A 25,692-nucleotide genomic window follows, 5' to 3' on the forward strand; every position below is an offset into this window, starting at 1 on the left:
ATAAAATTATCCCCAAAGGCTATAGTTTTTTTTCTTTAACTTTATTTTTTAAGTTCAAAGGTGCATGTTGAGGTTTGTTATCCAGGTAAACTTGTGTCATGGGGGTTTGTTTTACAGATTATTTCATCATCCACATACTAAGCCTGGGACCCGTTAGTTACTTTTCCTGATGGTTTCCCTCCTCCCATCCTCCATCTTCTGATAGGCCCGAGTGTCTGTTGTTCCCCTCTATGTATCCATGTGTTCTCATCATTCAGCTCCCATTTATAAGTGAGAACATGTGACATTTAGTTTTCCGTTCCTTTGCTGGTCTACTAAGGATAATGGCCTCCAGCTCCATCCATGTTGCTGCAAAGGACATGATCTTGTTCTTTTTATGGCTGCATAGTATTTCATGGTATATATGAACCACATTTTCTTTACTCCATCTACTATTCATGGGCAATTAGGTTGATTCCTTGTCTTTGCTATTGTGAATAGTGCTTGCAGTGAACATAACATGTGCATGTGTCTTTATGATAGAATAGTTTGTATTCCTTTGGTATATACCCAGCAATGGGATTACTGAGTTGAATGGTATTTCTGTTTTTAGGTCTTTGAGGAATGACCACACTGTCTTGCACAATGGTCAAACTAATTTCCACTCCCACAAACAGTGTATAAAATGTTTCTTTTTCTCCACAACCTGGCCAGCTTCTGTTATTTTTTGACTTTTTAATAATACCCATTCTGACTGATGTGAGATGGCATCTCATTATGGTGTTAATTTACATTTCTCTAACAATCAGTAACGTTGAGCCTTTTTTCATATATTTGTTAGCTGCATGTATGTCTTCTTTTGAGATGTGTCTGTTCTTTGATCATTTTTTAAATGGGATTGTTTGCTTTTTTTTCTTGTAAATTTAAGTTCCTTATAGATGCTGGATATATTAGACCTTTGTCAGATGCATGGTTTGCAAATATTTTCTCCCCTTCTGTAGGTTGTCTGTTTACCTCTGTTGATAGCTTCTTTTGCTGTGAAGAATTTTTTCAATTAATAGATCCCATTTGTTAATTTTTGCTTTTGTTGCTATTGCTTTTGGTGTCTTTGTTATGAAATTTTTGCCTATTCCTATGTCTAGAATAGTGTTGCCTAGGTTGTCTTCCAGGGTTTTTACAATTTGGGGTTTTACATTTAAGTCTTTAATCCAGCTTGTGTTAATTTTTGTATATGGTGTAAGGAAGGGATCCAGTTTCAATTTTCTACATATGGCTAGCCAGTTCTCCCAGGACCATATATTGAATAACGAGTTTTTCCCCATTGCTTGTTTTTGTCAGGTTTGTTGAAGATCCGATGGTTGTAGATGTGTGGCCTTATTTCTGGATTCTCTGTTGTGTTCCATTGGTCTATGTGTCTGTTCTTGTACCCATACCATGCTGTTTTAATTCTTGCAGCCCTGTAGTATAGTTTGAATTCAGGGCACAATCTTGGCTCACTGCAACCTCCACCTCCCGGGCTCAAGTGATCCTCCCACCTCAGCCTCCCCAGTAGCTGGGACTACAGATGCACATCACCGTGCCCAGCTAATTTTTTTGTATTTTTTTGGTAAAGACAGAGTTTCACCATGTTGCCCAGGCTGGTTTCGAACTCCTGAACTCAAGTGATCTGCCCACCTTGGCCTCTCAAAGTATTGGGATTAAAGGTGTGAGCCACTGCACCTAGACTTTCATAGGAATTTTTAAAGTAGTTTTTTCTGTTTTTTTTTTTTTTTTTCTAGTTCTGTGAGGAATGTCATAGGTAGCTTAACAGGAATAACATTGAATCTATAAATTGTTGTGGGCAGGCAGTATGGCCATTTTAGTGATACTGTTTCTTCCTATCCATGAGCATGGAATGTTTTTCCATTTGTTTGTGTCATCTCTGGTTTCTTTGAGCAGTGTTTTGTGATTCTCATTGTAGAGATCTTCCAGTTCCCTCATGAGCTGTATTCCTAAGTACTTTATTCTTTTTGTGGCAGTTGTGAAAGGGATTGCGTTCCTGATTTGGCTCTCAGCTTAACTGTTGTTGGTGTATAGAATGCTAGTGATTTTTGCACATTGATTTTGTATCCTCAGACTTTGCTGAAGTTGTTTACCAGCTTAAGGAGTTTTTGGGCCAAGACTATGGGGTTTCTAGATAATAGGATCATGTCATCTGCAAGCAAGGATAGTTTGACTTCCTCTCTTCCTATTTGGATGCGCTTTATTTCTTTCCCTTGCCTGCTTGCCCTGGCCAGGACTTCCAATACTATGTTGAATAGGAGTGGTGGGAGAGGGCATCCTTGTCTTGTGTCTGTTTTCAAGGGGAATGCTTCCAGCTTTTGCCCATTCAGTGTGATGTTGGCTGTGGGTTTGTCATAGATGGCTCTTATTATTTTGATGTATGTTTCCTTGGAACCTAGTTTATTGAGAGTTTTAACATGATGCAGAATTTTATTGAAAGTCTTTTCTGCATCTGCTGAGATAATCATGTGGTTTTTGTCTTTAGTTCTGTTTATGTGATGAATCACATTTATTGACTTGCATATGTTGAATCACCCTTGTATCCCAGGGACAAAGCCTACTTGAGCATGGTGGATAAGCTTTTTGATGAGCTGCTGGATTCTGTTTGCCAGTATTTTGTTGAGGATTTTTGCATCCATATTCATCCAGGATATTAGCCTGAGGTTTTCTTTTTTTGTTGTATCTCTGCCAGGTTTTGGTCAGGATGATGCTGGCCTCATAGAATGAGTTTGGGAGGAGTCTGTCCTCCTCAATTTTTTGGAATAGTTTCAGTAGGAATGGTACCAGCTCTTCTTTGTATGTCTGGTAGAATTCAACTGTGAATCTTTCTGGTCCTGGGCTGTTTTTGGTTGTTAGGCTATTTATTACTGATTCAATTTCAGAGCCCATTGTTGGTCTGTTCAGAGATTCAGTTTTTTTGTTTTGTTTTGTTTTGTTTTGTTTTGTTTTGTTTTTTTTAGATGCAGTCTTGCTTTGATGCCCAGTCTGGAGTGAAGTGGCGTGATCTCGGCTCACTGCAAGCTCGAGGCCTCCCAGGTTCACGCCATTCTCCTGCCTCAGCCTCCCGAGTAGCTGGGACTACAGGCGTGTGCCACTACGCCCAGCTAATTTTTTTGTATTTTTAGTAGAGACAGGGTTTCACCGTGTTAGCCAGGATGGTCTCCATCTCCTGACCTCGTGATCTACCCGCCTCAGCCTCCCAAAGTGCTGGGATTACAGGCATGAGCCACAGCGCCCGGCCCAGAGATTCAGTTTTTTCCTGGCTCAGTTTTGGGAGGGTGTATGTGTCCAGAAATTTATCCTTTTCTCCTAGATTTTCTAGTTTATGTGCATAGAGGTAAGTATAATATTCTCTGATGGTTATTTGTATTTCTGTGGAGTCAGTGGTAATTTCCCCTTTGTCATTTCTAATTGTGTTTATTTGGATCTTCTCTCTTTTCTTCTTTATTGGTCTAGCTAGCTGTCTATTTTATTCATTTTTTTAAAAAACCAACTCCTGGATTCATTGATCTTTTGAATTGTTTTTTATGTCTCTGTCTTCTTCAATTCAGCTCTGATTTTGTTTATTTCTTGTCTTCTGCTAGCTTTGGGGTTGGTTTTCTCTTGATTCTCTAGTTATTTTAGTTGTGATGTTAAGTTGTTAAATTGAGATCTAACTTTTTGATGTGGGCATTTAGTGCTGTAAAATTTTCCTCTTAACACTGCCTTAGCTGTATCCCAGAGAATATGGCATGTTGTGTCTTTGTTCTCATTAGTTTCAAAGAACTTCTTGACTTCTGCCTTAATTTCATTATTTTCCAAAAAGTTATTCAGAAGCAGGTTATTCAGTTTCTATGTAATTGTACAGTTTTGAGCAAATTTCTTAGTCATGATTTCTAATTTGACTTTTTCCCCCACAAACTTGTCTCTGCACCTCTGTTTTCCCATTGGTAATGGGTAGGCTAATCCTGAATCCCAGTTTGTCCAAAACAGTAACTGTTTATACCTAGTGTGCTGGCATAATTATTATTAGTGCTCCTTTCACTTTCAAAATTGTCCTGGTTTGGCTAACAAGTCATATGATCATTATAGCAATGTATCTGATGAAGGTTGGTCCTTTTTTTCTTTTTAAAAAACTTTTATTAGTTAATATTCAAGTATTTTTATCCAATTTTTATTTTAGGTTCATGTCTGCCCTTTTAAGAGCTAGCACATAAGGCTGGGCATGGTGGCTCATACCTATAATCCCAATAATTTGGGAGGCTGAGGTGGAAGGATCATTTGAGGCCAGGAATTCAAGACTAGCCTGGACAACATAGCAAGACCCTGTCTCTAGAAAAAATTTAAAATATTAGCTCAGCATGGTGGTGTACACCTGTGGTCCTAGTGACTCAGGAGACTGAGGCAGGAGGATCACTTGAACCCAGAGGAGTGAGCTATGATCTTGCCAACTGCTCTCCAGCCTGGGTGACAGAGTGAGACCCTGTATCAAAAAAAGAAAAAAAAAAGAAAAAGAAAAAATGTTGGGGGGAAGAACTAGCACATAAGCCCTATGTTAAAGGGCTTTGGGGTATGAGCCCACCAGCCACAAAATTGCTCTGGGCCACCTTCATATATGTCCATATATCTTACCCTGGCTCTTTTTACTCTGAATGTGACTCTCTTTTCCATTCCCCTGCCCTCTTTAGTATACTTGCCACTATTTAGTTTTCTATTTTGCCCCGTCTTCACCTCCAAACTTGATATCCTGATACTTTGATTATAGGTTCTGATGGGTATGTCACCCTGAAAGTCTGTGTGCCCTCTCTCTTATGGCTTAATGAATTGAAGGATTAATGCAGAAAGATCTGGCCTAACGGCAGGACCTTCCTTTGTGAATTGCTCCCAAGATACACCTTAAAGTAAGGAATAGACTTTTGCATGTCTTAAGTAGTGTATTAGACACAATCCACCTAGTTTCCAAAGCTGGAAGACTTAGAGGACTTTTTTTTTTCTTTTTTAACCAATCAACTTTTCTAAAATTGGATAATAATACCTATGTTATGGGGATATTGTGAGGATCCATGAAAAGGGGTTCAAGAAGATACTTAGCATAGTGTTAGTTAGCATTTGACTAAAGGAAGTAATGGAAATATAAGTAAAGAATGCCAGTGCCCAGCTATGTGAAGGAGGCTAAATTGAACCTTTTTAAAAATCTTATTTTAAAGTTCACTAGATTTACGAGTAATTATCTGAAAAGCTGAAGAACAGAAGATATACTAGAAGATTGAACAGTTGAATTTCAAAAGGGAATATTAAGTTTGATAAAAAGCTGAGTTTGATGTAAAATTGAGTTTGACTAAATCTTAGGTAAGACTCTGGAAGAGAGATTAGCATTGGTTTGCAGGCCTCAGAAGAGGAAGTAATGGCCACCAGGACTCACCAGGAATGCCTGACTCCTTGCTCACTAGACCAGCCTCACCTCACATGGTTAGCATGCTGGTGCAGCAGAGAAACAGCATAGACTTGTATTCGGGCTTTGTCATGATATTTTTGTGGGAAAGAAAGAAAAAATTGCAAGGTTAATTAAATGGATTACTGTCTGATCATAATTTTAAAAAATAATCCACAGATCACTGTCACCCTGAAGAGCTTGGTAGGGAGTGCTATAAGGGTCTGTCTTCCACTTTGTCCTTTATGGCATTTTATACAATGACTTGTATATATATAAAAAATGTGTGTATATCTATAAAATATGTATGTATATATTTTATATATTCTGTATATTATATATGTATAATACACATTTTATATGTACCTGTTTCATTTGTATACTAAATACATACATACTATGTGTGTGTGTGTGTGTGTGTGTGTGTGTATACACATGGCAGGTAATACTTATCAAGTCTGCAGCTCACACAAAGCTAGGAGATATAGATAATATATTCTCTGATAGAAACAGGATCCCAAATATAAGCTCAGATGTTACCTCATTTAGGAAGACCTCTGTGATAGCCTACCCTCTGCAAGTCTGTATTCACTACGCCTCCTTTTTGAAAGCCCGCATATATTCATCGGTCTTTTATTCTGCCTGCCTGCCTTCATCGGTCTTTTATTCTGCCTGCCTGCCTTGCAAGTCTCTCTATTCACAGGCAATTGCTCTTGTGTCTCTGTTTTCCCTGTACCTTACACAGTGCTTAATGAATGCTTGCTGAAATAACTAGTGATGACGACCCACAATGAAAGACTGAAACTATCAAGCTGAAACTTAATAAGGATAAATATACAGCCCTACCATTGGACCCCTCCTCTCAGAAAACTAAACAAGCACAAGATAGTGAATAGGTGGCTTACTCATAGCATGCATAAAAAAGAAATAAGATTTTTAGATAAGAATAAACCCACCTTGAAACAATGTGATATCACTGCTTTACCCTTTCCTTTCCTAAATCCATAATGTGATCTCCATCTGGTTAGATAAAAGTATATGGCACCTAAACCAAATGATCTGTGAGACCCCCTCTGAGCTGATTAGACCATACCTGTGGTATTATCTTAAAGTTCCAAATGGTACGTTTCAAGGATAAAATTGACCAAAAAAAACCAAAAAATCAAAGAAGAGCTAGAATTTGAAGGGTCTGAAAATCTTACCATAGTCATTCTTTTTTTTCATTCAGCAAATGTGTATTAAGCATCTAGTATTTTTCAGGCAGTATACTGGATACTGAGTATAGAGTGGTGAAGAAAAAATCTCTAGGAGCAATAGAAAGAAGTAAAAATATTTGTGGAAATAAATAAGGACCACCCAAATGAAAACAACTGAAGGTATTTATTTATTCAGAGCTTGCTATACCAAGGGAGTCACCCACTATCACTTGCATTTGGTAGGGACTCAAAGGGAGGCAGAGGAGTGGGAAAACTTTAAGGTAAAAAAAGGGAGAAGGGTTCAGGTGTGCCCTCACTGGAGGCTGTTGGCATGTAGAGGCTGGAGACAAAATAACTAAAAGTGGGGCACCCTAGGGGATTGTTTTGAGGAGTAGATTTGGCTTTCTCTAGTTTGTCCTGAGTTGGAAGTGGGGACAGAAATTAGGGAAGATGGCAGTCAGTGATCAAGCCCTGACCATTATGGGACAATTGCTGCAGATTTTGTGGCTTGGCTTTCTGGACTGGTTATGTTGTTGCAGAAATTATGGGTCAGAGTCTACTGTCATATGATCTGATTATTGTCCATTCATATATTCAGTCTCTAATATTGAACACTGACAAAAGAAGACTGGAAGTACACTCAGAACTGTATTTGACACACTGATGACTGTATTCAAGTACTTTAAAGTCTACTGTGTTGAAAAGGCATTTGTCCTGAATGGTCTCAGTGGAATCATTGAGATCAAATTAGGACCAATGGATGGAAAAGTTCTTCAATATAAAAAAGATCTGTCTAAAACACATTACTGTCTAGCTACAATCTCAGACCGTGGTTACCTGTTAAGGGAAGAATTCAGACCTAGGATGGATAACTTCTTTGCAGTGATATTGAAAAACAGGTCACAAACTTTGGCATGCATCAGAATCACTTGATAATTTTGTTACTGATGCAGCATCTTAGGGTCTGTCCTAGACCTGCTGAATCTGATCAGTAGTGTATGATAGATGATTCTCTTAAGAAATATTTGTAGAGGGGCCAGGTGTGGTGGCTCACACCTGTAACCCCAGCACTTTGGGAGGCCGAAGCGGGCAGATCACCTGAGGTCAGAAGTTTGAGACTAGCCCGGCCAACATGATGAAACCTCGTCTCTACTAAAAATACAAACAAAAAATTAGCCAGATGTGGTGGCACATGCCTGTAGTCCCAGCTACTCAGGAGGCTGAGGCCGGAGTATTGTTTGAACCCAGGAGGTGGAGGTGGTAGTGAGCCAAGATTGTGCCACTGCACTGGAGCCTGGGCAACAGAGCGAGACTCCATCTCAAAAAAAATTATATATATAATTATATATTTATATATTTTATATGAAAATAAATTTTTATATAAAAATATATTTTATATGAAAATAAATTTTTATATAAAAATATATTTTAATTAAAATACATATATTTTCACATAATATATACATTTTAGATATATTATATATATGTGTATATATATAATATATATGTATTCATAGAGGGAATGCAAACACTGGATGGGTAGTTGGGGTAGTTGGACTAGTTGACTTGTAAGAGTTCTTCCATCCTGAGAGTCTAACATTCTAACTTTTGCATAGCATAACCATAACCAAGAAATAAACCATTCATTCACTGAACAATATTGATTGAGTAGATTACATTAGGTCCAGACTATACTGTAGGCCTTATTTTAACTTTCTTAGCATGGTACATTGTTACATGCCAAAAGTTAGCAATTAAAGGAACTCATTCATTCTTCAGAAATTTATTGAGCATCTACTATGTGCTGCGGTACTATACTAGGCTTTGGTGAGATGGTGATGAACCAGACTGATATAGTTCTTTTTTGCTAGAGCTTACATTGACATAGTCCTTTTTCTTCAGAGCGGAAAAAATAGACAAAATCTATTTACAGTACAGGATGATACATGTTGTCATGAAAAAGAAAAATGCTGTGGAAACACCAGGCCATAGTTCTATTCTTTCCACCTACATTATAATTCCAATTAAAATTCAATCTTAAAATTCAATCAAGTTATTTATAGAGGAATTAGTATACATCCTTTTGTCAGATTTATTTTAGGTTTTAAGTAAAAATTGAAAGCCTCTGGGTCTAACATTCCTCCAGGAATGCTAGGAGAAGACTTCAGAATGGCACTTTGTACTTAAAACCTCTCTGATGTCAAAACTGGTGAATATCATATTGAATAAACCAAAGGAACATCATCTTTTTGGGTTGACTCTGGATATCTTAGAAAATGATTCTGGAAATTCTAAATTCTTTGGATTTTAATACCTGTTTCTAACCTTATTGCAATGGAGCGAATTTGTACTGTATTTTTCAAGCATGTTCTTATTCAAAACACTGTGTCTTTTGCTGTGTGGTATACAGGAAGACACATTAAATGGGAAGCAGCTGCCTAGGATCTAGTTCTGGCCCTTCCATTAATTAGCTGTGTGATCTTGGTCCTCTCTGAGCCTGAGTTCTATCAAAATGCTAAATGCTCCTTAATTAGCTCTAAAATTCTGATTTGGTGAAACTAAATGGAGGAAATGCTGTCATGTGGCACCTGCCTCTCCCTCTTGTCCTCCTCCCAGCTACACAAATACATCAGAAGCCTCACTACCATCATTGAAATGGATGCTGAAATAACTTGCTTTTCTAATCTGGACATTTGTATGTTCCTTAGGCTGAAGTGTAAGGCCTCAATAACTACCTACTTATCCGGTCTGAGTGACTGGACTTATACCAGCTCCCTGGAGAATGCTTCGGCTTCTTTGAAAAAGAACTCTGTAGTGAGAGCACTTACCAATCTGTCTTCTTAACAACAGTTGCTGTAATCCTAGCTGTTATATAAGCATTTTGTTTGAAACTCAATAAACCCTCCTAGACCCAAGATATTACTATGTATATGACTAATAGTAACCTCACTGTCTAAAGACTTACAGTATCTCCCCATAGCTGCCTGCCTTAGTTTGTTTTCATGCTGCTGATAAAGATGTATCTGAGACTGGTCAGAAAAAGAGATTTAATTGAACTTACAGTTCTACATAGCTGGGAAGGCCTCAGATTCATGGCAGGAGGTGAAAGGCACTTCTTACATGGTGGAGGCAAGAGAAAATGAGGAAGAAGCAAAAGCGGAAACCCCTGATAAACCCATCAGATCTCGTGAGACTTATTCACTATCATGAGAATAGCATGGGAAAGACCAGCCCCCATGATTCAATTACCTCCCCCTGGGTCTCTTCCACAACACGTGGGAATTCTGGGAGGTACAATTCAAGTTGAGATTTTGGTGGGGACACAGCCAAACCATATCATTCCAACCCTGGCCCCTCCAAATCTCATATCCTCACATTTCAAAATCAATCATGCCTTCCCAACAATCTCCCAAAGTTTTAACTCATTTCAGCATTAACCCAAAAATCCACAGTCCCAAGTCTCATCTGAGACAAGGCAAGTCCCTTCTACCTATGAGCCTGTAAGATCAAAATCAAGCTAGCTACTTCCTAGATATAATGGGGGTACAGGTATTGGGTAAATGCAGCCACTCAAAATGGGAGAAATTGGCCAAAACAGAGGGGTTACAGGCCCCATGCATGTTTGAAATCCAGCAAGGCGGTCAAATCTTAAAGCTCCAAAATGATCTCCTTTGACTTCAGGTCTCACATCCAGGTCATGCTGATGCAAAAGGCGGGTTCCCATGGTCTTGGGGAGCTCTGCCCCTGTGGCTTTGCAGGGCACAGCCTCCCTCCAGGCTGCTTTAATAGGCTGGCATTGAGTGTCTGTGGCTTTTCCAGGTGCACAGTGCAAGTTGTCATTGGATCTACCATTCTGGGGTCTGGAGGACAGTGGCCTCTTCTCACAGCCCCAGTAGGCAGTGCCCCAGTAGGGACTCTGTGTGGGTGCTCCCACCCCACATTTTCCTTCTGCCCTGCCCTAGCAGAGGTTCTCCATGAGGGCCCCACCCTGAAGCAAACTTCTGCCTGGGCATCCAGGTATTTCCATATATCTTCTGAAATCTAGGCAGAGGTTCCCAAACCTCAATTCTTGACTTCTGTGCACCTGGAGGTTCAACACCATGTGAAAGCTGCCAATACTTGGGGCTTCTACCCTCTGAAGCCACAGCCCAACCTCTACATTGGCCCCTTTCAGCCATGGCTGGAGCAGTTGGAACACAGGGCACCAAGTCCCTAGGCTGCACACAGCACAGGGACCCTGGCCCTGGCCCAGGCCCAGGAAACCACTTTTTCCTCCTGGGCCTCTGGGCCTGTGATGGGAGGGGCTGCTGTGAAGGTCTCTGACAAGTCCTGAGGACATTTTCCCCATGGTCTTGGGGATTAACATTAGGCTCCTTGCTACTTATGCAAATTTCTGCAGCTGGTTTGAATTTCCCCTCAAAAAAATGGGTTTTTCTTTTCTACTTCATCATCAGGCAGCAAATTTTCTGAACTTTTATGCTCTGTTTCACTTTTAAAACTGAATGCCTTTAACAGCACCCAAGTCACCTCTTGAATGCTTTGCTGCTTAGAAATTTCTTCTGCCAGATACCCTAAATCATCTCTCTCAAGTTCAAAGTTCCACAAATCTCTAGGTCAGAGGCAAAATGCCTCCAGTCTCTTTGATAAAACATAACAAGAGTCACCTTTACTCCAGTTCCCAACAAGTTCCTCATCTCCATCTGGGACCACCTCAGCCTGGACCTTATTGTTCATATCACTATCAGCATTTTTGTCAAAGCCATTCACAAGTCTCTAGGAGGTTCCAAAATTTCCCACATTTTTCTGTCTTCTTCTGAGCCCTCTAAACTGTTCCAACCTCTGCCTGTTACCCAGTTCTGAAGTTGCTTCCACATTTTCGGTTATCTTTTCAGCAACGCCCCACTCTACTGGTACCAATTTAGTGTATTAGTCTGTTTTCACACTGCTAACAAAGACACACCTGAGATTGGGAGGAAAAAGAGGTTTAATTGGACTTACAGTTCCACATGGCTGGGAAGGCCTCAGAATCATGGGGGGAGCCAAAAAGCACTTTTACATGATAGAGGCAAGAGAAAATGAGGAAGAAGCAAAAGCAGAAACCCCTGATAAACTCATCAGATCTCGTGAGACTTAGTCACTATCATGAGAATAGCACAGTAAAGACTGGCCCCCATGATCCAGTTACCTCCCCCTAGTTTCCTCCCGTAACACGTGGGAATTCTGGGAGATACAACTCAAGTTGAGATTTTGGTGGGGACACAGCCAAACCATATCACTGCCTGATCAAATTCCTTAGAAACAGACACCAGCCATATCATGCCAAATTCGTCTCCTTGAGGAGCCGTACTATAGCCCAGTTGGTACCCTTGAATCTGGTCCTACCTAGCCCAGGCTTGCTCTTCTGTCCTTAACAGACACGAATGATATCCCAGTTTGCTTCTGTCAAATCTTCTGAAGTTATGATAGACATAGGTATATGTATGCCTATATGGAAGAGCATTGATCCTGAAGCTAAGTCTTATAATTTTTCCTAATTAGCATATTCCTTAGAATTAGCCTACTCTAAAAAATGTTATTTTAAAAAATTAAGTATATATACACTGTTAACTCTGAAATTGGCTTTATTGATTTTAAGAATTAACCTTCAGCTTTTGAACTTATTCCCATTTAAATAATTGAACAATTTCAGGAAATAATGTTCAAGCTATGCAGAGCAATGTAATAATTTTTTTTGCCCTCACATTTCACTACTTTAAAATGTATTTTACTTTCCTACAATTGCCAGAACTTCTCCTTGTGAGGCTGAGCTTCAGGAATTAATGGAACAAATTGCCATCATGGTAAGCAACAAAGAAATGGATTGGGAAAGAAAGGTGTGGGCTTTGGAGACACGATTAGATCTTCGGGATCAAGAATTGGCAAATGCACAAACTTGTTTGGATCAGAAAGGTCAAGAGGTAACTTAATATATATGTTAACAAATTGCTAATTCATCAGACTGTTATATATAGTATTCTATCAGAATATGTTTTTATTGTACATACTTTTTATCAGGCATCAGCAACAGCATTTATTGCTTGAAATTCTGTCAGCAAATTATAGGCTAAATGTATTATATCAAATGAGTGACAATCAGAACCTAAATCCATAGATGTTTGCTGGTAGAGACAGATATATAGTGTCAATGCCATCTGTAAAAGTAAGCAAATATTTAATATATATGTAAAACATTGTTTGCAAGTAAAGATGTAAGTACTTTTGCTGCTGTAGAAACAAAGAAGTAGTCATCAAAATTGTGGACAAGGCAGAGTTCAGTAACATTTGCTTCTTTGAATATGCTGGAAAAAATAGAAGTAAAATGTCAAGAATTGATAATAGGACAAAGGAGAAAAGTGTTTGGTAAAGGGGTGTGTATATACCTGGGACACCCACTTAAGAGGAGTTCCCTTAGTCCCTCTAGGCTGCTCACTGCCAAGCTGGTGGTCATAGGAGAATATATGAGTGCTCTCTGGCCTGCGAAGGAGTTCAGGAAAACCATATGCTTCATTTGATGTGGACTTTGTGTCTGTGAATTTTTCTTTTGGAAAAAGAAATGTTTAAGAGAAATGTTTGCTAGTTATATACTGTAACAAAACATCATTAGTTAACTTGTTCATCAGCCATTTTTCTACCTTTATTGACTTCTCAGTGGAACTTAGTTTTTTAGCATAGTTAACTATATTATTGTTTGGCATAGGTAACTTAGTTATTGGCATCTAGTTTTCCTTCACAGTAGAGGTAGGTCATCAGACATGGCATATGCATTCTTCTTCTTCTAGCTCTTATATGTATATCGACACAGATATGTAAACAAGTGTCTCATCTGCCTTTTAAACAGACAAATTATATAAGCCAAATCCTTAGGAACTGCTCTTAGACAATTTTCTTTTTCTTTTTAATGTATTAGTTGTTATAAAAATGTAACAATTATTTCATAATACCACTAAAACAGAGATCCTCTTGAAGGTAATGGAGAAAAAAAAAGCTGAATTATATTGGTAGAGGTTTTGCCTGAGTAATGATGACTTAGCCTCCCAAAAGGATAATGCAAAGTAAATTCTAACCCTGAATTTTAAATGTGATGATGATAAGGATCTTTTGTTAAACATCCGTACTGTCCTAATGTGTACCTTGTGGAATAGTGCTAGCAATGTTTGGTTTTTGTGAATTTAATTATTGATAGCTATTTTAAGAAGTGCAGTACAAATATTTACTCTTGGTTTGGTACAGCCATTTTATTTGAATTGTTCTTCTCTTTTGCACATTTTCTGATTTTGTCAGGCAAAATTTAGAAAAAGCAAAATTAAATTTTATTCTTCATGCAGGTAGGGTTACTTCGACAGAAATTGGACAGTCTGGAAAAATGTAATTTAGCAATGACTCAGAATTATGAAGGACAACTACAAAGCCTAAAGGCTCAAGTAAGAAAACTTATTATAATTTAATATCACACATTTTGATGTATTTTTGACCTATAGAGTCGTGTTAATTTTAAACTAATTGTTTTTAGTATAAACAAATGTATTGTATTTTAATTATAAGCTTGGTCATGTCTTTCCCTGTTTTATATGCATTGATTCTGTCTCTTACTAGATTGTTGGCTTGCTATGTTTTCTGTACCTCTGTTAGCACAGTACTAGACAAATGGCTTTCTATTTCTCAAGAGACTTGTTGATGAATTAAATGATAATTAGCTAACACAACATAATTTTGTGAGCAACAACAAAAAAATTATTTTTTGTGGTTATTACTATCTAATAAAGATGTTCTCCATTCTGTGATAATTTAAAATATGGAAGTTTGCTATTATGAAATAGATAATTGAAATAATAAAACTGGTCTTTATTACCTTGTTACTGGTAGGACTGTTTCTTACATGATAGTGCTTCTGCATACGTATTGAGAAGGATACAGATTTCTTTTTCACTTATCCCTGTATCTTCACACAAAGAAGGCAAGAAAAATGCCTTCTTTACCACAGATAGCACATAGGGTAATAATCATTTGAGTATGTCAAATGTAGTAAATGCTATATCTTTGCTTAACTTAGTGAATGAATCAATGGGAAGTATGGTTTGATTATGAAATTTTTCTTAACAACCAACTTTTTTTGGAGTACAAATATTTCACATATGATAATTTAGTTAAAGGAGCCTAAAGTAGTTACTGAACCTTTTTAAATACCTTTTAGGGAGGTAATTAAGCCATTAAGATTGAAATAGGAAACATTTGATGCCACTTAACAGATGATTTTACAAGACTAGTTCTTAGTCTACCTAGACATTTTGCCTATAGTTCAAGTAACTGCCACTATATGGTAGCTTGAGTTATGAAATTATATATGGTTTTTACTAGTGTAGACTCTGAGCATTTAGCATGTAAGTCAACTCAACCTTTATTTTTCTGTGAAGATAAGGCTCTAAAACAACAACATAAACATTAAATCATTACATATTGGTCAATATAAATAAAGAGATCACAATCTGTAGTAGGTTTGAAAACAATTCAGAAATCTAGAAAGTTAGGTGCTATCTCTAAGTTGTATTTAACCAGTTCAGTCACTGCTTTCCAAATCTTTCATTTCTGTTTGGGTACATTTTCCTCTTGGTAAAAAGTTCTTGGCTTTGTTTACAGGCACCAAGCAGTCATTTAATATATAAATCCTTGCCATTTGATGCTTTGCAGTTCTATTTTATTATTTGGCTGATGGCTGGTTTTCAGTGCTAACCAAAAAATATCTTTATGGTAACTTCATAAAAATTTGTTCTGTGGAAAACACTGTGAGTTTAGGAAATGCTGTTTAAGCTAATGCTGGCCAAGTTAAGACTCCTCCCCTCCTGGAGATTAAGGGTACACATTAGCATATTACAGGCCGTAAGAAGTCCTGCCTTAAACAAATTGATTTAGCCTTTCCAATCCATCATGTTCCAAAGATATTGGACAATGGAGCTCTTCTTTTTGTTTGTTTATTTATTTATTTAATTGAGACAGAGTCTTGCTCTGTCGCCCAGGCTGGAGTGCAGTGGCATGATCTTGGCTCACTGCAAACTCTGCCACCCTGGTTCAAGTGATTCTCGTGCCTCAGCCTCCAAGTAGCTGGGATTACAGGTGTGCACCGCCACACCCAGCTAATTTTTGTATTTTTAATAGAGATGGTGTTTCGCCTTGTTGGCCTGTCTGGTCTTGAACTCCTGACCTCAGATGATGTGTCCGCCTCAGCCTCCCAAAGTGCTGGGATTACAGGCGTGAGCCACCGTGCCCCGCCTCTTCTCTTTTTTTAAGCTAAAACCTTCTAATACCACTGTAAACAGGGGTTTCATGGAATACACTGGGAGTGCTACATTATTATTGAGAGCCACCTATTTTCGCTGCAGTTTTCTGCTTCTCTTTTTCTCTAGTTAAAAGAAAAAGAGGAAGAAAGGAAAGGAGAGCAAAAGAGAAGGAAGGAGGAAAGTAGGGGAAAAGAGAGAAAAAGAAAAGTACTATGTACTTGATTTGGTTTGCATAAAGCTAGTAATATGCTGTTTTTCTAAGCAGAAAATGGTATCTTGTGGCTAACACACTTTTGTTGCTGCCAGCTCACTCTACAGCTTCCTCTTTTGAAATTTCTGGTTTATTTACAATTTCATTTTCCTGAAACATCTTAAGGATACACTTTACCACACTCTGCCTTGAATAACTCAACTCTGTCAAAGCTTCCTTTTAGAAATTGCTTTCCTTTTAAAAAGGAGTTATTTTTTTCCTTCTAACCATTATAAAACTATAATTTTAAGTACATACATTTGAGGCTTTTGCTTCTGGAATAGATATACTCTTCCCTATCCTCCCACTAAATTGGACATCATTTATAATACAACATAAGACTCTGAGAAGTGGAGAGAAGAGACAGATTGGCTAAGGAACTTGGGACTCAAGAATGTCACAATAGTGAGTTCCCTAGGATTTGTTTTTGCCTCATATATCTCAGACTGAGTAACAGAAGCTGGCAAACCAGTTATGCCAATGGGTGCAAACAAACAAAAAGTGCCCCAGGGAAAGTCTGCTCTCTCCAGCCAAAAGACCAGAAGAGAGACAGCCTAGCAAGATAATACACTTTTAGATAACAACCTCTCTACTCTAGCCTAATAAAACAGAAAAAAAGACAAAAAAAAAAAAAAAAAAAAAAAAAAACACTACAGCCCCACTGCCACCTACAAAGGCTTAGTAGAAAAACCTAGATTTCTGCCTTCACTAAGCTGTAACAAGGTAACCCTGGCCCTCTTTCCTGGGTAATGTCTGAGAAGACTGGAGAGCCAAGACTTTCATCCTCACTAGACATTAACAAGGCCCTCATCAACCCATTGTGACAGTGGAGAGCTTGGACTTCTACACCTACCTGGTGGTAAGGAGGCACCTCTCCCTGTCTACTCTTGGGTGGTATCATAGGAAGGCTGTTGAGGAGTCACCACTGCTTAGTGGTGACAAGTTCACCCACCCCCACTATAGTATCACTAAAGGCCGTGTGAGAAGAGTTACAAGGCACTCTGTATTAGTGAAAGACTAGTGGGGAGCCTGAACTCCCACTTCCAATCAGCAATAATAAGGAGCACCTCCCATTGGATACCAACTGAAGCCAAGTGAAGACCTGGACATCCACTATCCCCTGGCAGTAATAAAGTGGCACTCCATTTTCCCTTCTAGAAATTTTCAGAGGAGGACTGCTAAAACACGATATTTGAATAAAATCCAGAGTCTCAAAATGCAATACACAAAAATGTCCAGGTATCAATAAAAATCATTCATTATAGAAAGAACCAAGAAGATCTCAACTTGAATAAGAAAAGACACTCAACAGATGCCGAGGCCAAGATGACACACGTTAGAATTATCTGATTTTAAAGCAGCTGTTATAAAAATACTTCCATGAACTATTACAAATATGGCTTGAAATAAATGAAAAATTATAAAGCTTTAGTAAATAAATAATATAAAGAACCAATTAGAAATTTTATAACTGAAAAGTATAATAACCAAATTTAAAAACTCAATGGATGGACTTAAGAGCAGAATGAGGAGGACAGAGGGAAAAGAATCAGCTCGAATATAATACAATAGAAATTATCCAATCTGAACAACAGAGAGAAAGAGTAAAAGAAAATGAACCTTGGGAACATGTAGTATGATAACAAGCAATTTAAAATTTATATCATCAGAGAACCCAGAAGGAGAGGAGAAAGACGGGGAGGGTGAAAAAGCATTCAAAGAAATAATGGCTGAAAAGTTACAAAACTTAGCAAAAAAAAAAAAAAGTAAACCTACAGATTGAAAAGCTGAGTGAACTTCAAACACGATAAATCAAAAGACAGCCATGTTAAGACACATCATAGTCAAAGTTTTAGTTTTAATAACCGGTTCTGTCTTCACTAATTGAAACATTTAAGCTTTACTGCACTTTCTAATCATGACTTAAATTTTCAAAGAGGTACACAGGAAAAGAGATATAGTGAAATCAGGTTAGAAATAATTGGTAATAGTAAAATGTTAACATTTTCTGTGATTTACAGTTTTCCAAACTAACAAATAACTTTGAAAAACTGAGATTACATCAGATGAAACAAAACAAAGTTCCACGAGAAGAATTACCACACCTTAAAGAAGAAATACCCTTTGAACTGAGCAATTTGAACCAGAAATTAGAGGTGAGATATATTATCTTAGTTTCTTCATGTGTATTAAAGATTGATTCCTATTGTTGTGGGCTATTTGTCTCTAGTGTCCACAATGGTGTCTTCAGTTGTGGTAATAAACACTATTACAAACTAACTTCTCACTGAATATATTTTCTTAGTGCACCTTCCCTTCAGGCACTTAGTGAATTAAAACATCACTTTGATGTATACATCTTTTCTACATATCAGCATTTTGGGAGAGAAAAAAAAAAAGAGCCAAAAAAGTCAAAAGAAACTGCAGCTGTTGAGTAAAATTGAAGGACACCCCTGGGGTCAGTTAAAGTGAATATCTAATAAATCTTTTAATGGCCATTTAGCTATTAGGTACTTAAATCCCAATGAAGCCTCATCACAGTTTTTAAAACAGGGCTTGAAGTTTCATGTTTTTTTTTTCTTTAAAGGCATAGTGTCACTCCAATTCAATTGCCCCATAGCACTCAGAATTTCTAAAATTTTGGTCTCTAAAAAAAATTCACTATGTCCTCATAACTATATATATCTACTATGTACCCACAAAAATTAAAAACAAAAAACTTTAAAAATTCACTGTGTCGTTGATGCACTTATTCTTATCTTCTTTGTTTTCCAACCTTGGAAAAAACAAACCAGCTATTTTTCTTCCCTGTGTTCTTGAGCATTCCTCCTACAAGTCATGGAACAGCAGAAAGATTACACTATAAATTCCTATCATCTGCTTTTACCTGGATTCTCAGTACTGCCCAATTATTATTTTTTAATTGACTTCAAGTTGACCCTTATGTTATCCCACTTAATTTCTTTCATTTTTCTCAAGCCCTAAACCCAAGCATCCCTCCCCTCGCCAGCACTTTTTCATCTTATTCTTTAATTAAAAAGTCCTTCTACTTTAAAATATCTTAAAGAGCAGAAAAAAATTAAATCCGGGATCACAGCCCTAAAATCGGCTTATTATAAGAACTTTGCAGGAAGTCCTAAATTGTAATCTTTAAAAGTCCAGCACATTTTACATGCTTCTGAATAATACATAGTTTTTTAAAAAAACAAACTTACCATCACTAAGTAAGTTGGCCCTCTAGGAAAATGCACTATGTTGTACTCCCAGGCTCTTGCAGTGGTATAACCAGACGGGCTTCAGAAATATCCTGATCTCATGGAAGATGCCGATAGATGTGCACTGTAATATACATGTGCTTTCACTGAAAATGAAGAGATTGAGTCACTAATTTTTCCATTCGTCTGACTTTTCATGGGCTTTTGTGGGAGAACTACATTAATAAAAATTTTTCAGACCAAAAAAAGCCTTAAGTTAGTATCAAGTACTTTGTGTATGCACATTTTACATTTAGGAAACTAAATACTTACATTATATATATGTAATGAAATTATAGTGGAAATTAGTAGCAAAATGTTTTGATATGTTTGTACTTACACAAAAGTTTTTAAAGACTCTATGCAGATATACAGTTTAACTTGAAATAATTATAAAAACACTTCATGTACCTATTTTTACTTATAGCCATCTGATAAATTAATGTGTAAGAGATTGCCTCTTCCAGTTTTAGTCTGCAGGTAAACCTGTTTTATCTTTGAGGCGTTTAATAGAAGTATAGTAGTAGCAGTGTACCACATGTGGTAGTCAAAGAACATGATCACTGATAACTGAAAACGGGTCTTGCCTGACTCATGTGTTTGCCCTGTGACGTTTAGGCAAGTTGTTTGCCTTACCAAGATTCCATGTTGTCATCAGTAAATGGGGTTTAAAATACCTTATATGTAACATTGTTGTTATGGTGAAAAAAATTTAGATGCACACTGAAGCGTTCAGGGATGAAAACACAGGAGGTCTAGAAGTCGCCTTAAAATAAACCAACGAAAAAAGGGTGGAGAGATAGGAGAAGTAAAGACGGACTAAGTTGATAGTAGTTAAACTGGGTGAAGGGTACATGAAGGTTTTACTCTCTATGTATGAAAATCTTCATAATAAAAAGTTAAAACCGTTTTACAGGTGAAGGTCTCCAACATATAGTAATCACTAAAGACCATCTCCAATATTTATTAGAGGGCTTTTTAAAACATCTAATAATACAGCTATCAAGAGAAACTAATTTTAATGACCCTGATCCACTCTGAACGTTAAAGATCCAGAAAAACTTTTCCAGCCATGAAGAACTTACTGTTGGAGGTCCAGGCAAGTCTACAGACCCTCTGAAGCCTACCGTGACAACTCCAGTCTCTATAAAAACCCTTATGAAGCTCTCTAGGTCCCTGCACGGTTCCATACTATTGCATATATTGCGCTGACTCACTAGTTGTGAAACCAGTACATCTGACAAGAATAAGGAAGCCAGGATTGTCATAAGCACCTGCTGATATGTTTGTGACACACATTTCTAGCTATTCTTGGCCGTGCATCTACCTGTTGTAGTATTTGTAAGAAGTTGAGGTTAATGCTTCTGCCTCCAAAACATCCTGGGGAATATTTATTTTCAAGATTATTTGAGGTTAATGGGTAAGAAATGCTAAATATTTGTATTATCTAAAACATACAAACAGCTTAAGTCAACCTTGCCCAAAATTTGACTTCTAACTCCAAAGATTCCTTTTTAAATTAAAAATAAACAGAAATTTTTAAAATCTAGATTGCATTAATTTGAAATGTTAGCTATTTTCTACTAGAACCTAGTTTTATAAATTTGCTGTTATTGCTAAAGATCCTGTTTTTAGGTACCTAATTTTTGTATGTTGAATGTCAGAATAGAAGTTAATAACTTTAAATGTATTAGCTCCATTTATCATAGTAAATATAGTCTGTTTATCATGAGCTACTGTTATATATGGAAGGTCTTTCCATATTTCTTCTTCGACCTTAACATCATCACTTAATATCAGGTCACCCACCTTTCATTACTGTAAAAACTTCCTAATTTATAGCCTTCCTTCACTGATTGTTTAGGCACTTATGGATTTTAAAAACTGAAATTTCCTTAAATGTTCTTTAAAATTATTTCTGTATAGAAAATATGAAATGCCATGTTCTTCTCATTTTAACAAAATAAAGTTTTCATTCTCTAAATTAGCATTTGTTTTCCAGCATTGCCAATCCAGTCATTTCAGCCATCTTCAAAACAATAGTAACCACTCTGACTATAATGAACTGTTCCAATTTGATATATTATGGGAAATAGTGAAGATAATCATAATATCCTCTGCATGGCTTTTATGTGCCAGCATTACTGTACTTAACATACTGACACATTGTAAAATTACTTGTTTGTGTATACATTTCCCTACTTTATTGTATATTCCTTGATTTTTTCTTTCAAAATTTTTTTTTTAATTATGAAATAGTTCCAGATTTTCTTCTTTCCACAGAACCTGGTGGACATTAACTGCTCAATAAATATTACTGAATTAAGGGTTGAAAACATCACTACATTCATGCCATGTTTCTATATGCAATAATATATAGCCATGGACTTAGTAGCTATAGAGTTTGTTTCCAACCATGTTGTTTTCTTTACAAAATTTTTTGAGAATGTTTAAATTCTAGGAAATGCTAATACTGTACCACGTTTTTGTTTGTACATTCATGTAATATAAGTGGCACCTGGCACTTTGTCAGGCACTGTGAATGGTACAAAAGTAATAAAGAGCCCTTACCCTCAAGTTGTTTAAAGCCTGGACAGAAAGATAGGATATAAATGGTCAGCCCTAGGTTAAATGGAGAAGCAGCGATGTCTTCTTTGGCATCCCCAGAGCTATATCCTTTGCTCATGTTATTAAGATGTGAACAGATAATCATGCTGTATAACTGCACTACTTGAGCAAAAACTTGAAGAACTGATCCTGCTTTATCAACCTACTTCTGCCATTTCTTTCCCAGGTATACCAATTGGTACTGCCTAAATGAGGCCTGGCCATGGCCACAAGGGGTAAAGTCACTGTCTTAGTTAGTTCAGGCTGCTATAACTAAATACCATAGACTGGGTGGCTTAAACAACAGACATTTACTTTTCACAGTTCTGGAGGCTGATTGTCCAAAATCAGAGTGCCTGTGTATTAATCCATTCTCACACTGCTATAATGAACTACCTGAGACTGGGTAATTTATGAAGAAAAGCGGTTTAATTGACTCACAGTTCCACAGGTTGTACAGGAGGCATGGTTGGGGAGGCCTTGGAAAACTTACAATCATGGCAGAAGGCAAAGGGGAAGCAAGGGATGTCATCACGTGGCCAACAGGAGAGAAAGAGAGAGAGAGAGAAAAGGGGGAAATGCTACACACTTTCAAACAACCAGATCTCATGAGAACTCTATCAAGAGACAGCACTAGGGAGATGGTGCTAAACTACTAGAAACCACCAGGACGGGCGCAGTGGCTCACACCTGTAATCCCAGCACTTTGGGAGACTGAGGCAGGCGGATCATGAGGTCAGGAGTTTGAGACCAGCCTGACCAACATGGTGAAATGCTGTCTCTACTAAAAATACAAAAAATTATCCGGGTGTGGTGGCGCGTGACTGTAATCCCAGCTACTCAGGAGGCTGAAACAGGAGAATCGCTTGAACCTGGGAGGTGGAGTTTGCAGTGAGCCAAGATCGTGCCACTGCACTCCAGCCTGAACAACAGAGCGAGACTCCATCTCAAAAAAAAGAAAAAAAAGAAACCACCCCCATGCCCTCCAGGCACCCCCCAACACACACACACACACTCGGGATCACAATTCAATGTGAGATTTGGATGGGGACACAGAGCCAAACCATATCGCCCAGTATAGTCAGATTCTGGTGAGGGCCCTTCTCCTGGTTCACAGACAGCTGTCTGCTCTTTGTATCCTCAGATGGCAGGGAGAAAGAAAGAAAGAGGAAAAAAAATCTCTCATAGCTCTTCTTATAAGGGCACTCATTCCGTTCATGAGAGCTTCACTCTCATGACTTAATTACCTCCCAAAGGCCCCATTTCATAATGCTGTCACATTGGGGTTTAGGCTTGACATATGCATTTGTTGTGGGAGACACAAACATTCAATCCTTAATAGTCACTAAATAAGTCCAAGCCCCACCCTCTAAAAAAAAAAAACAAATTTGGCAACTAAGCGAATGAAGGAAAAAATATTTCATGTCAAGAAATAGAAAGAAAGTAGTGGCTAATGCAAAAAAAAAAAAGTTGTTTGAAATTCCCTCATTAGTAATAAGTATTTGTTATAAGAGAGTCTTTTTACATTTTTAACAATAAGTGACAAATTCTGTATTTTCCTAGCAAAAATTAGAGATGGTAAAAAATTCAAAATGAATGATTTGACACCTTTTCTTTTGTTTGTATTCCCTAATAGGTAAAGAATAGATCTACTTTTTTTTTCTCAGAATGAAGATATACAAATGAAAGAAGTCTTATTCGTTGTACTTTAAAATGAATAATATTTTTCAATATGTTTGTCTCCCCACTTTTTAAAAGGAATTTAGAGCAAAGTCAAGAGAATGGGACAAGCAAGAGATATTATATCAGACTCATCTGATTTCTTTAGGTGCTCAACAAAAATTATTATCTGAGAAGTGTAATCAGTTTCAGGTAAGTTATCTAATATTATTCTCTAAATCAAAAGCAGAAGTTAGATATTGGTATCTTTACCATTCAGCATGTAATCTATTTACAAACAGACATGCCAACTTAGAAAAAATAACCAGAGTAGGTCCAAAGGTGGGTACAGTCACAAGTGCATAGACTATCTGTTAATGGTGAATTTAGTCTACATGTCTCAAAGGATGGAGCTATTTAAAATTCCATTGTTATTGTGTCATTAAATAGCACATGCTTTTGTATGCCTACAGGCAAGGCACTCAGAGAGTTTAAGATTGCTTGCTTTACTTTGTATTTCCCTGGCTACTTGTAAGACGGAGCATCTCCTCATATACTTTTTAGCCTTTCTCAGGTCTTTCTGTGAATTGCCTATTCATAAACTTTGCCCATTTTTCTTTTGCATTGTTTGCCCTTTTCTTATTGAGGTGTAGAAGTGTTTGTACACTAGGAATTATTAACTCTGTTACATGCACTGACAACTTTTCCCCTACAATCAAATTGTTTGTTTTTATTTATTTTGGTTATAGACTTTTTTCAACCGTTGTATAATTGAATACATAATTTTCTTTTTACACCTTCTAGATTTTTTTCTTGCTTAATGTGGCTTTACTACCACTTACCTCCTTCTCTACATCTTTGCTCTGAGGTTATACAAATATATTTTCTCTTTATGCCATCTGAAATTGAAATTTTAAAACAAATACAAGACTGAATTACAAAGACCCAACTTTCATTATGTAGTAACATATTTAAAGATATTCCTACTAATTCTTTTCTATCATTCTTGAACTTAATGTAAGCTTAAATATGACATTCTTCATTTGAGTTACACAGTTTTATATTTTTCAGAAACAGGCACAAAGTTACCAAACTCAACTAAATGGTAAAAAACAGTGCTTAGAAGACAGCAGCTCTGAAATTCCTCGTTTGATATGTGACCCAGATTCCAGTTGTGAAATCAATGAAAGAGATGAGTTCATTATTGAAAAACTGAAATCAGCTGTAAGTGAGATAGCACTAAGCAGGAATAAATTACAAGATGAAAATCAGAAGCTCTTGCAAGAGCTGAAAATGTACCAAAGACAGTGCCAGGTGAAGATTAATTTTTTGTTTTTCAACTAATATTGTCCATGACTTGTATAAATGGTAACTCAACAGATATAGGGATTAGAATGGTAGTTTTCTATTATTAATATATGTGAAGATTCCATTCATATTTCCTCTTAGTAATTCGCATTTGATGCGTAGATTCAATAATCCCATAAGTATGTTACCACACTTAGAGTGAACTTTGGTTCTGCAGTGGCATAATAATAATAATGTATTACCTGTGCAATATAACAGTGGTCACTTAAGGACCTCTATGCCTTTAGCCATGTACTACCCTCTTCCCCCACTATTTTCTCTTACCCCGTGTCTCTCTGATTCAGAAGAATCCTGGGTTAAAGATACAGGAAATCATGAAGGGTTCAACAGTTTAGTAACCTCAGTGAGAGCTATGGAGGTGACTCCAGTGATTTATCACTGGTAATCTTATCATAATCATTTATCAAACAGTAACCTAGAATTTATTTTTAGGTAACTTTCACATTGACAAATATGATTGATGGTTTAACAAGCATTAATTTTTTTCTTAACTCAATAATGTTTTTTTCTTTTTTGTCTATTTCTTGCAATCTTTAGGAAGGTTATACAGCATTCATCAAAATTGGTCATTACCAATTTCTTTACGAAATATGTATTTCTTATTCATTAGTACTTG

At 37.1% G+C, this 25,692-nt stretch overlaps 1 protein-coding gene across 5 annotated transcripts in view; it reads left to right on the forward strand.

Annotated features, from left to right (window-relative positions):
* The window catches only part of DEUP1 (deuterosome assembly protein 1), a 94,294-nt gene that overhangs the window by 14,744 nt on the left and 53,858 nt on the right, over positions 1 to 25,692 (forward strand). For 4 of the 5 annotated variants that reach the window (XM_058446682.1, XM_032168106.2, XM_058446684.1 and 1 more), the window contains 5 exons: positions 12,413 to 12,584; positions 13,992 to 14,087; positions 18,210 to 18,344; positions 23,808 to 23,921; positions 24,780 to 25,022. In XM_058446682.1, coding sequence (XP_058302665.1) covers positions 12,413 to 12,584; positions 13,992 to 14,087; positions 18,210 to 18,344; positions 23,808 to 23,921; positions 24,780 to 25,022 — 760 coding nt within the window. Of the gene's footprint in view, positions 1 to 4,857; positions 4,902 to 12,412; positions 12,585 to 13,991; positions 14,088 to 18,209; positions 18,345 to 23,807; positions 23,922 to 24,779; positions 25,023 to 25,692 lie in introns of those variants that run through there. The other variant, XM_058446685.1, reaches the window with a different exon arrangement.

The sequence above is a fragment of the Hylobates moloch genome, unplaced genomic scaffold (assembly GCF_009828535.3).
Source record: "Hylobates moloch isolate HMO894 unplaced genomic scaffold, HMol_V3 SCAFFOLD_11, whole genome shotgun sequence".
Lineage (NCBI taxonomy): Eukaryota > Metazoa > Chordata > Mammalia > Primates > Hylobatidae > Hylobates > Hylobates moloch.